The sequence below is a fragment of the Solanum tuberosum genome, unplaced genomic scaffold (assembly GCF_000226075.1).
Source record: "Solanum tuberosum cultivar DM 1-3 516 R44 unplaced genomic scaffold, SolTub_3.0 scf00180, whole genome shotgun sequence".
NCBI lineage: Eukaryota > Viridiplantae > Streptophyta > Magnoliopsida > Solanales > Solanaceae > Solanum > Solanum tuberosum.
The window spans coordinates 1000584-1012489 of record NW_006239107.1 but is presented as its reverse complement, the minus strand read 5'-3'; the positions used below and the strand labels follow the sequence as shown (position 1 = coordinate 1012489).

The window sequence follows — 11906 nt, the reverse complement described above, 5'->3', positions numbered from 1 at the left end:
ACAGTGTTTTCCCTGTAGCAGTTATTTTCCGTGTAGTAGTTATAAGCAGTAAGGAGGTTATTCCTCCACTTTCTCATTTCAGTAGTAGTAGGAAGTTATTTCCTTGTTATTAGGTGGGTGGTTAATCACCAATGTTGTATTTAAGTTATTTGAATTAAATGGAAAGATAAGCAGAAAATTAGTCAAGTTTAGATCCATAACCGGGGACCGTAACACTATGCTTACAAGAAATATCTCAAAATATGGGTGATGTTTTAGCCACCAATTGATCTTTCATAAATTCCCACCAGAAGCTAACAGTTTGATTCATCAATGTAGGGTGCACAAATAAAGAGTTAAGGGTACAAAATTAATTTTAAAAAGAAACTATTTAATATCTTTATGTGACCCTCGGGAAAACTCGGTTCATTTGTTTGTTACAAAAAATAGTTCAGTGACTTTCTATGATACTTAGATAAAATTGAGCGACTATTTTTGGTTTCAAAAATAGCTTAGTGACTTCGATGCAATAAAAAAAAAGTTGAGTAACCATAATGAAAGTTTTACTTTCTATTTTGGGTTCTAACAAAGCATTAGTATTAAATCATGAACAACTAGAGCTTACACTGTAGCCACAACTTACCTTACTATTTCTGCTGACTAAAAATTACACAATGTAATTTTGTTTCACATTGCCACTCCTTTGTACTTGTACCATTTTGCACAAACAAGAAAATATCCCAAATTCAGAATCTCTAATGCAGCCATGAGGTAATAAAAACAGTCTAATTTCCCTTTGTTAAGATCCTCAGCCAACCAATTTGATGTTTTATGAACTACTGATGAAAAGAAACTGCTCAAATAACTTGACCCTGCCAATCCAACAAAGAAGAAAGACGCCGCGATGCTCCTCATGTTTTCAGGACATTGTTTGTAGAAGAACTCGTTCTCGCTGATTAATGCAAATGCCTCAGAAAGACCTGCATTCATTACGAGTATTTGTAGTTAAAAGTTGAAAAATAGTATCTGAAAGTTAGAAATTATGTCTCAACAAGAGTTTCACTTTCGTTCTTGATTAATGAAAACCTCCTTGTCCAGTGCTTTCACAGTTTGTTTTTCAGAAATCTAAGAATTTCACCTCTGACTATGAAATATGAATGCCCCCGATTGTCTACTGGTGCATGGAGTGGTGGATGGTACATGGACAGACACCCGCAACGATGCATGGTGCAAAAGTAAAAGTTTTGTGAATAAAGAGTGAATATTGTTACTACTATTTAACAGTATTACTCCTAAAATCAGTTTTTCAACTTCAAATTCTCTATTTCAAATCGAAGTTGAAAAGATGAGCAAAATTGTAAAACAAACATTGATTTGCAAATGCTCACCTGATAATGCCATCTGAGGTATTAGCCATAGTCCTGACATAGATGAAATTGCACCTTTCTCTCGAGTCATTTGTAGCATTGGCCTAGTCATTGCCAGTGTCCTCCTCCTGTCTTCAACAATCCCTGATATGATCATTGTTACGATCGATAGAAATATTCCAATTCCCATTTTCTGGAGAAGGCTGAAACCATCTTCTTTCCCTGTGAATTTCCGAAGCCATGGAAGTAAAACGCGGTCGTATATTGGTAACCAAATGGTTATGCTGAGCATGGAAATGACTATGAAAGATGCTGGTGGGATGTGGAAATTGTTGTGGCCTAGTTGATTGTCACTCTGTAAGGCTTGGAAGATGACATAATTTTGTGATTGAACAACAGAGACATAATAGATAGTTCCAGCAACCCATATTGGGATTACTCTTAGTAAGCATTTCACTTCTTCCACTTGTTGAATGCTACAAAGCCTCCATGGATTGACTGCTGATCCATCTGATGAGTTTATTTGGTCTTCTGGTGTTTTTACTGCTGCTTTACTCAAGAATCTGAAATCATGAGCCCTTTTAGTTAGTCAGTAATTTATCTAACTTTGAGGGTCAATTTACGCGAAATTAACTCGTAACTTTGATGTTGGCAAGTGGAATTACCTAAACTGATCAGTGTAAGGAAGCAAAGAACTCAAGGAATTGGAAGGCACATGGTTGAATAAGGAGTAACATGGTTGCTCTGGCAGCTGCAAGTGCCTTTTCTTGAATGCAGCCACTAAGACCTGTGCCACACTTGATAAAGGGCTACCTTTTGGCACAAACCTGACATAAATTTTAGTGCCCACAAAGAAAAGTGCACAAGAAAGGAACATCATAATTGCTGGGATTGCTAATCCCAATGACCAACTGACACTTGTTTGAACATATACAATGACAGTCAATGAGACCATCACAGCAAATGTGTAAGTGAAATAGTACCAATTGAAGAAGCTACTGATTCCTCTTCTTCCTGATTCAGTTTTGGGATCAAATTGATCAGCTCCAAATGCTAAGTTACATGGCCTTATGCCAGAAGCACCAATTACTAGCAAACAAAAGCTTACTAGTAAAAATGTCATTTGTCCTGGTGTTGGACCAACACATACTGGTGCAGGTTCTTGGTTTCCACATATAGGTGGATGAAGCTTTGAGACTGCTGCTGTTAATGTCAGAACTAGCATTCCCTGTAAATTAAAGAAGAGATCTGGTAATTAGAAGGTTTTATAAACAATGGTTAAGTTAGTGTGTGTGTGTGTATATGGTACGTTGGAAGTCATTTTCTAGACCATAAAAAGATTTTCAACACGATTATTTATTGTACCAAGAAGGAAGACACTGAGGCAAATCCAAGGATGTTGTAACGACCAAAGTAAGTATCAGATAGAAAAGCTCCAAGCAAGGTGCCAAAGTTGCAAGTGCCATTGAAGATGTTGACAATATTAGTAGCTGTTATGGTCTTCAAATGGAAAACACTTGTCAAGTAAACCAAGAGATTCGATGAGCTCCCAATTGTTCCCAGCTTCTCAAATGTCTCATTCCCTGCAATTTTAGCATACAACAACAAGTTGGACTCGGCTATATGATGTTTAACATACATTGAAAAGTATAGTGTACAAAAAAAAATACCTATGACAAAGGGCATGGCTCTGATTCCTCTGTAGTTTATTTCATTTTTAGTTGCTTCTCTGTCAATCTCCATTGATGCTAGTAATGTTATGGTTCTTACTAGTATATTTTTTTTCAGTAGATATGAGCACTAATAGGGAGACGTACATTTATTAATAGAATCCTATTCGATTCGCAATCATGATACTGTTTACCAAATAAAAGAAGGAATAATGACTTTTTCTATGCACTATATGTGGATGAATTTACAAAAAAATGCTTTTGGGACATGTAGATATAATTCAAGGGAATGATAAAAATTTCTTATATGCACTAACTATTTAAAAGATAAGCCCAATATTCTGTTCAAAATGAGTTGTTTGCTCACAACCATCCATGTATGGAAAGGACAACATCCCAATAGTAGTGCATGTGAACTAGAATATGATTATGTCTTAGATAGTTCAAAGTAGAATAAAGTGGATTTAAAAAGAAATAAAATTAGATTATGATAAGTGTACAATTTATTCACTTATTATTACTATTATTATCATTTTTTTTCTTTCAACAATAAATGATATGCATGTATTAAGCAAACACTATTATTCGTATAAAACAGTAAGCCTCATTCACAATCCAAATCAGGTAGTTTTTACACCAAGAGACTTCGTGAAGTAGCGATAAAAGCATTAAAAAAAAAGCAAGGAAAAATTATGTAATTAGACATATTTCACTATCATATATACTATTATTATCTATATTTTCAAAATATTACGTATCTTATTACTAATTAAAAATTTACAACCATATATTGAGAAAAATACATTTAGATACATGTATTTTTGCTATCAAATACACAAAAATAGTAAGAGAGGCGAGTGAGATTGGGAAGGGAGGTGAGCGAAATTCATATGTATCTAGGATACTAGATACATGGGAGAGTGGCGAGCAAGATGGGAGAGAGACGAACGAGATTTGTTTTGTATCTCAGATCATACAAATTCACTTGAATAATTACACCCAATTTTCACTCATGTATCTGAAATACATATACCTGAATGTATCTAAAGGCACCAAAATCTAATAAGATACATAGTATTACAAACTAGAATATATCTAAGTATCTAATTAATTAGTTTCTAAACTAGTGGAATTTATGTAATTTCTCTTTAGAACCAAACATAGTGGGCTTTTTTGGTCACTACCTTTGGTCGTTGTCTTGGACCAATTTTCTTAATATTTTTACTCTATATATACTACTAAGCAATATACTACATGCCACCTAATGTGATGTTTTATAGATTATTCAGATACTTTATCTATAAATTAAGTTTGTGGTATAAGAAATGATGAATTTTTTTAAATAGTTTTTATGAATGATGGAATTTTATATTTATAATTTAAAAAATACAATTAAAAGATTAAAACCATATCCACAAAATTTAGACTTCAAATTGAACTATTATTTTAATTTAAACCTTATTTCAGGTTAAAAATATTGATTATAACAATATTTCAAAGGAAATACCAAATAAAAAACAAACTAAAAACGAAACAAAACGAACATATACTAGTATCAAATGTAACCGCCATTGACACGAATGATCTGTCCATTAACCCATTCAGAAGTATCGCCGGCTAAAAACCCAACCACCGGCGCCACATCCTCCGGCAGTCCAAGCCTTCCATGTGGACACTCATCAATCGCCTTCTTTATCATCTCCTCCGTTTTCCCTTCGTAAAACATATCCGTCGCTATGGGTCCCGGCGCCGCACAATTCACCGTTATCCCTGTCCCTTTCAGTTCTTTTGCCAGTATTTTCACCATTGCTTCCACGGCCGCCTTTGACGCCGCGTACGCCCCGAACCCGGGCCTCAACGCCACCGCCATCGACGACGATAAGCATATAATCCTTCCCCCTCCTCCGCGCTTGATTCTATTAGCGCCTTCTTTGCAGCATATGAAAGCTCCACGCACGTTCACATCGAAAGTCTTGTCGAAATCCTCTAGGGGTGTGTTTAGGATCGACGGGTAGTTTCCGTCGAGTACACCGGCGCAATTGACGAGGATGTTGACCGGCGATTGAAAGGCTGATTCTGCAGCGTCGAAGAGGGATTTGACTTGATCTGGATCGGAGACATTGGCTTTGACGGCGATTGCGCGTGGGGAATCGGAGGTGGAATTGATCTGGGATACGACGTCGTCGGCTTGAGTAGAGTTGGAAGTGTAGTTGATGACGAGTTTAGCTCCAAGAGAGGCCAAGTGAAGAGCAATTGCTTTGCCGATTCCGCGAGAAGAGCCGGTAACAATGGCTACACGATTCCCGAGGTTTTGGCCTTGAGCTACGTTTGCTTCCGCCATTATCACTGAAGAAAAGCACTGAAATTGCTAGAAAATGGAATTTTGTGGACAGACACCGAAAAGTGCTGGTGTGGTGCTAATTGTGTGATAATATTCTATAGTATTATTATTACTATTTATAACAAATAAAAGACGAGAAAAAATTCAAAATAGTCTCTTATCTTCGGTTAAGAATTAAAGTCATATTTGAGTTTTCACTTGGAATAATAATAGTTCCTTGTGTTGGCATTAGTGACTTGATGTATTTTTTGCATATCTTTTAACATTAATTTTATCCACAATTTATGTATGAATTCTTTCATTATCTTTTTATATATTTAGTAGAAATAATAATTTCATGTAAGAAAAGAAATATCTTATTTTATTTAGTAGAAATACTTTTACAGTTAAAATCGAGAGGTTCATTTGTGTTGTCACGTGCAATAGTATATTTTTTTCTTTTCTTGCAACGTCAAATGTCAAAGTGTTCATAGTTTAGATGCAATAATATTTCTATCAAACAGAACAAGATTTTCTTCGCACCTTCTCTCACATTGAGTATTATTTCTATTAAATATATTTAAAAAAGATTTAACATTCTACACATAAATTATGGATAAAATGAACGTTTAAAAATAGGCCAAAGTTTGAGGGAGGATAAAAAATGTATTAATATTAAAATTTTACAAATATAAAGGACTATTACTATTATATATAAAAATTTAATAATGACTTTGAGTCTATTATTATTATATATAAAAATTTAAAAATAACTTTGAGTCTTAACCGAAAATTGAACTATTTTGAGCTTTTTCCTATTGAAAGAGATAGTCAAACTTGAAATTTAGTCAAATAAATCGCTTTTAATTTTGGTCAGAGTCAAATAAATCGCTTGACACTTTAGGACAAAATTTTAAAATGGAGATACTTCATATGTCTGCTATTAGAGCCATCAATATGGATTAGGTCCGTTGGGTCGGTCTGATCTAACTCGTGATTTGATAGGGTTGGACTACTATTTTTGGAGTCCATTTAAGAAAAAGGCTTTTTAACCTGACCTAAATAAGCCTGTCGATTTGTGAGGCCTGAGAAATATGAATAGAGCCGGGCTGTGGGCCAAATAAAAATTAATTAAAAAATAAAAATAAAATAGAGTATTAAAAATAACAGGAGTTTACACTCAAAATCTGTTTAAAGTTTGAAATGTTACAATTTAAATACAAATTATGTTTATAAAATAGGTACTACATAAAATAAAGTTTCTAAAATTTCTAGGGAATCATTACATAGGTCATACCTTATGGAATATTATCATAGTTTTTGTGTTTTATTATGATCATTGGAAAATAATTAGGTTAATATTTCCATTTAGCTATTTATGTTTTTACTTGAAAACAAACTTAATAAATATTATATAAATAATTTTATTTGTGTATTTGATTAACAAGTAGTAACACTAGTCGATATTTATGATAATATTTTAAAATTATAATTCAATTTAAAAAATTATAAAAAATATACTTTTAAGAAAAAAGGGTTGGCCCGGCAAAGCCCGTAGCCCACGCACTTGTGGGCAGGACCGATCATTTTCTGGCCCACATAAAAAAAAAGAGTTAACCCGGCCTGACCCGTCAAATTGCAAAGTCTGTATGAGTTAGCTCGAATGGGGTGGGTCAGCCCATATTGACAGCTCTATATGGACAGCTATAATATGGAAAGAAGATATTTTACAAAAGGGAAATCATATTCAAATTTAAACAAATAATTAAAACATAAGTTAATCTTATCACAAATATACAATTTTAACAAATGATTAAAAAAAGTAATATAGAAAGTCATAAATTCAGATAAGATATAGTAGTTATTTATATTTTGGAATAAGTTAAAACTAATAAATAAGGTAAACAAATATATTTAAGACTAGGGGATTATGGCCCGTGCCAATGCGAAGATTGTTTTTGAGTGCATAGGATAAGCTAGATTGATGTGATTCACAATAATAACCGAAGAACACATATTAATTGTTTGATAGTATTTACTAAGAAGCCAAGTTTACAAGATAATTTTGTACATCTCATTTACATAAAATATCAAATCTGATGTGTGCCGAGGTTGAGATTCTTTAACCATAAAATTGAGACAAAAAAAAAAGGCACACATCTTTATGTGATTATTCTCCAAACTTATAAATGATAGACATGCATATATGCAAGGAGGCGGAAAAGGAGGAGTGAACAAATATCCTTTTAGTTTAGTTGGCATTGTATTGAAGTTAGAAGAGTTCACAAGCTGACTTGGTGGTGAAGTGTAGAGAACCATAATCAAGTTATATCAGATAGCATTCAATAATTGCAAATGAGAAAGTATATATATATCAACGAATGTTGTTTAGTCATTAGTTCTAGTTGCAAAGAATTGAAGTTAGAAGAGGTCACCATATTCATCAACAATATAAATAGATATCGTTTTTAACATGAACTAATACTAAATGTTACATTGGAATATATATAATGAATCACATACTTTGATTACACCATATAGAATGCCACGTCTTTCATTCTATTAAGTTAGGCTAAGTTATGACTGTAATTCCACCAAATTATTCAAGGATATTTCGTAGATCCTAAAACAAATTTCGAAATCGCAACTTTCAAGTTTTATGTTTCGGAGCTAAACCAAAAGTCATCTTAAATATTTTAAGCTAATGAATGAAGTTGTTCTTATAATTCAATTTACGTTGAGGTTTACAAAAAGAAAAAGTTACACATATTCGTTCCATGGAAAAAGAACCGTATCTGCATAACACAAGCTTTTACGGCTATATATCATCTATCAATCAAGCTTTATAAAAGTTCATAGCTTGTTTCATAAAGATATTGCTAATTTATGTTTATGTATTGAGTACAATGTTTTACTGCAGACAGGGGATCAAACTGGTCTCATCGTGAATTTTTTAAATCAAAATAAATAGTGTTGCACTTAAAAGTCTAAGTCGGTAGGTAGTTGGAGTCGAATGTTTAGCTAGCCCCCGAGAAAATCAAGTCAAACTTCAACTTTTTCCTCAAATATTCTGGATCGAAGTGACTTATGACAGGATCCATTCCAAACTGGTGGAGATGGGATGTGGCATTTGGATTTCATCTTTTTTCCTACGGGCTAATGGTAAGTGAGATGTTTGCTCAAAGGTGGATAAGCACATTGGTTATTGGTATGTTCTAAATACCCTTTCACCTGATTTTGCCATATTACTAAACAAAACTATACATAAAGTGAACATATGTACAAAATTCACAGGCCTCAAACAAAAACAATACAACAAGTTTGGGATTGCAACTGATGCAAAACTTTGACATCTTCCCTGGAAAAAGATGGTTTTGGATAGACACTAACAATTCTCTCTAGCCTTCTTTTTTCGCTTTTGCATTAATGCACCTCAATTGTGAGTTTTTTTTCTTACTCCTTAAAAGCCAAACTACGTGTCTACTCCAAAGTAGATGAAAGACACAAATGTAACCCATAAATACACATTAGTTTGATAGGATAAATGACCAAAATACCCTTATTTTAGAATTAATTGGCAAAAAACAGACATGTTGAAAAGTGAAAACTGTCTCTTCTATATAAGTAAAATAAAATATGAATATGATGATTTTGAAAATAGATAAAATTCCAAACAACAGAATTAGATCTTAAAAACAATTCAGAAATATAAAACAAAATCATAAAAATTAGCATGGAATTGTGGTTCTTGCGATTCTGATAAGCTACTACTGTCTTTGAAAATTTATATTTTAAAATTAAATCTGATATATTGATCTTCTTTTCTGCAGTACTATTTTAATTAATATGATAAGAACATTATTTGAATATTGTAATGGAAGTCTATGATTTAAAATTTTTGAACAACACTCTTTTGGAATGACATGCTAATTTTTCACATCAATTATTTATAATGTGAGTAAAAATGATGATAGACATCCATCTTATTATTATGATGATTTATTCATTTACAATGTTTTTTAATACTTATATTTTCGCCTCTTCTAAAACATGATTCTATCAATTATAATGCATGAACTTGAAATTGTGTAAAGTACTTCAATTCCATGTGATCTCCCGAATCTATGGTGATCGAATTTTGAATGCTTGATTTGTTTTCATACGTTATCGATGTTAGCATATTTAATGAATTGTTGAATTTTAGGTATGTTATGTTAGGAAGTAAAACAAAGCTTGCAAATTGATATATCTAAATACTCGTCTAATTTAAAAATAAAAAAAATTTAAAAATACTTGTCTAATTTTGACTGCCAAGCAACTCAAGAATACAACTGAAACTGACATGTTAACGTCCAGCTATGCAGAGACGTAGTTAGAAATAGGAAATTGGAGGTTCAAAATTTTAGAATTAGAGAAATTTTTGTTGATAGTAGTGTCCAAACTCACAATAAATGTGTGAAAAATATTTTTACCATCCTTCCTTATTATTAAACTGTCAATTAATTTTGTTACGAGTTCACAAGTTAATATACATATATAATTATTTAATTTTCTAATATAACTATAAACTCTACGAAAAAGCTAGTAGATTTATTCGAACTTATGAACTCCACCTAGCTCCGCCTCTGGTGCTAGTGTTTATTCCCCTTCTTATATCACAAAATAACCATGGATCGTACAAATATGTATACTACTTATTATTTTATATTATATTATATGTAATAAGGGAAAACGAAACAAAATCAAATAGATGTTACAATCGAAACTGCAGGTAAAACAAAACTCGGCAAAAAAAATAATTAGATGAAGCCGCCATTGACACGAATAATCTGTCCATTAACCCATTCAGAAGCGTCGCCGGCCAAAAACCCAACCACCGGCGCAATATCCTCCGGCAGGCCAAGTCTCCCATGTGGACAATCATCAATCACCCTCTTTATCATCGCCTCTGTTTTCCCTTCGTAAAACAATTCCGTCGCTATGGGTCCCGGCGCCACAGAATTCACCGTTATTCCTGTCCCTTTCAGTTCCTTCGCCAATATCTTCACCATTGCTTCCACGGCCGCTTTTGAAGCGATATACGCTCCGTATCCAGGTCTAAACGCCGCTGCTAACGACGTCGATAGGCATATAATTCTCCCTCCCCCGCCGTGTTTGATTCTCTTAGCACCTTCTTGGCAGCACACAAAAGCTCCACGAGCGTTCACATCAAAAGTCCTGTCGAAATCCTCTAGGGTTGTGTTTAGGATTGACGGGTATTTTCCGTCGAGTACCCCGGCGGAGTTGACCAGGATGTTGACCGGTGATTTAAAAGCCGATTCTGCTGCGTCGAAGAGGGATTTTACTTGATCTGGATCGGAGATATTGGCTTTGACGGCAATGGCGCGTGGGGAATCGGAGGTGGAATTGATCTGGGATACGACGTCATCGGCTTGAGAGGAGTTGGAGGAATAGTTGATGACGAGTTTAGCACCAAGTGAGGCCAAATGAAGTGCAATTGCTTTGCCGATTCCGCGAGAAGAGCCGGTAACTATGGCTACACGATCTTGGAGTGGGAAAGTTGATTGGGCTACGTTTTCTGCTGCCATTACTGAAGAAAAACACTGAAATTGCTATGGAAGTTTTGTGATAGACACTGAAGATTGCTGGAATATATATGAAGTTTTTGCCATGGAAGCCATGGCGTTGCAGGTAGGAAAATCACGTCACTGCTCAAGTCACTCTGTATGTATATTAATAGAGTTCTTTAGAAAATGTCTTGGAAGTTGGAACAACACCACTCAGACCTCATTTTTAAATAAATGTACTACTCCTTCAGGTGACACTTTTCGAATTTTAAAATTCAAATAAGTCTATTTTTTATCGTAATTTTTTGATAATTTTTTAAAAATATTTTGAATTATTAATTATTGTACCTTATAGTACTTTTTACATGGTTTACAAATATATAAATTTAATTTCAATTTTAATAAAAAAATTTTAAAATTTTGAATTATTAATTATTGTACCTTATAGTACTTTTTACATGATTTACAAATATATAAATTTAATTTCAAAATAATTGAAGATTTCATTAGGAGAACTCTACCATTATTAGCTTTCAAAATAGAGAAGTACTGACGATTTGAGTCACGCTAGAAAGTAATGGTGAACCACTATTACTTAATTTTTGAATAGTGTATTTTGATCTCATCTGTAACGGGATACCACAAAAAATCGCCTGCGTGTCCTAAAGAATTCATAAACCTCCAAAGGCTAATATAGTAAAATTTCAGTAAATTAATACTCAATTAATTAATAATCTCTTTAAGATAATATTTTTTTCTGATTCCGACTTGGGCCAATGAAAAAAATCACTCATTTTGATAAGATAATATATTTTCATAACACCCCTATATAGATATATGGTCTCATTAATATTATAAATTAATAATACTTTAAAAGTACAAATATATCTACGACAATTTAGTAAAATATGATTCTATTGTGTTCTGTTTTTTTGTTAAAACTTAAATCTAGTTGAAGTTCATCACTAACTTTTCTTATTGCATCCAAACGTTTCAATTGTTG

General features: G+C 33.2%; 3 protein-coding genes across 3 annotated transcripts; all 3 read right to left on the bottom strand.

Annotated features, from left to right (window-relative positions):
* Positions 1 to 511: 511 nt before the first annotated feature.
* On the bottom strand, positions 512 to 3205 carry LOC102604766 (protein NRT1/ PTR FAMILY 2.10-like). The gene is made up of 5 exons (XM_006354771.2): positions 3017 to 3205; positions 2712 to 2929; positions 2012 to 2574; positions 1368 to 1909; positions 512 to 959 (listed from the first exon to the last, which is right to left on the bottom strand). Exons 1-5 carry the CDS (start codon positions 3087 to 3089, stop codon positions 667 to 669), a joined length of 1689 nt encoding a protein of 562 aa, XP_006354833.1. The 5' UTR covers positions 3090 to 3205; the 3' UTR covers positions 512 to 666.
* Positions 3206 to 4362: 1157 nt separating this feature from the next.
* Positions 4363 to 5427, bottom strand: LOC102591690 (short-chain type dehydrogenase/reductase-like). Its single transcript, NM_001318611.1, is given in 1 exon segment — positions 4363 to 5427. A coding segment is annotated over 1 exon segment (786 nt). The 5' UTR covers positions 5358 to 5427; the 3' UTR covers positions 4363 to 4571.
* Positions 5428 to 10009: 4582 nt separating this feature from the next.
* LOC102591367 (short-chain type dehydrogenase/reductase-like) lies at positions 10010 to 11142 on the bottom strand. Its single transcript, XM_006354737.2, has one exon. It carries the CDS (start codon positions 10922 to 10924, stop codon positions 10136 to 10138), a length of 789 nt encoding a protein of 262 aa, XP_006354799.1. The 5' UTR covers positions 10925 to 11142; the 3' UTR covers positions 10010 to 10135.
* Positions 11143 to 11906: the final 764 nt, after the last annotated feature.

What these genes read in the sequence shown, in the direction of transcription:
- LOC102604766 (XM_006354771.2), bottom strand. Translation starts at nt 3,089, where the DNA reads ATGGAGATTGACAGAGAAGCAACTAAAAATGAAATAAACTACAGAGGA. An exon ending in AGCCATGCCCTTTGTCATAG is followed by an intron (nt 2,930 to 3,016) that starts GTATTTTTTTTT and finishes CTAAAATTGCAG; the next exon opens with GGAATGAGACATTTGAGAAG. An exon ending in CCTTACACTGATCAGTTTAG is followed by an intron (nt 1,910 to 2,011) that starts GTAATTCCACTT and finishes TCATGATTTCAG; the next exon opens with ATTCTTGAGTAAAGCAGCAG.
- LOC102591367 (XM_006354737.2), bottom strand. Translation starts at nt 10,924, where the DNA reads ATGGCAGCAGAAAACGTAGCCCAATCAACTTTCCCACTCCAAGATCGT.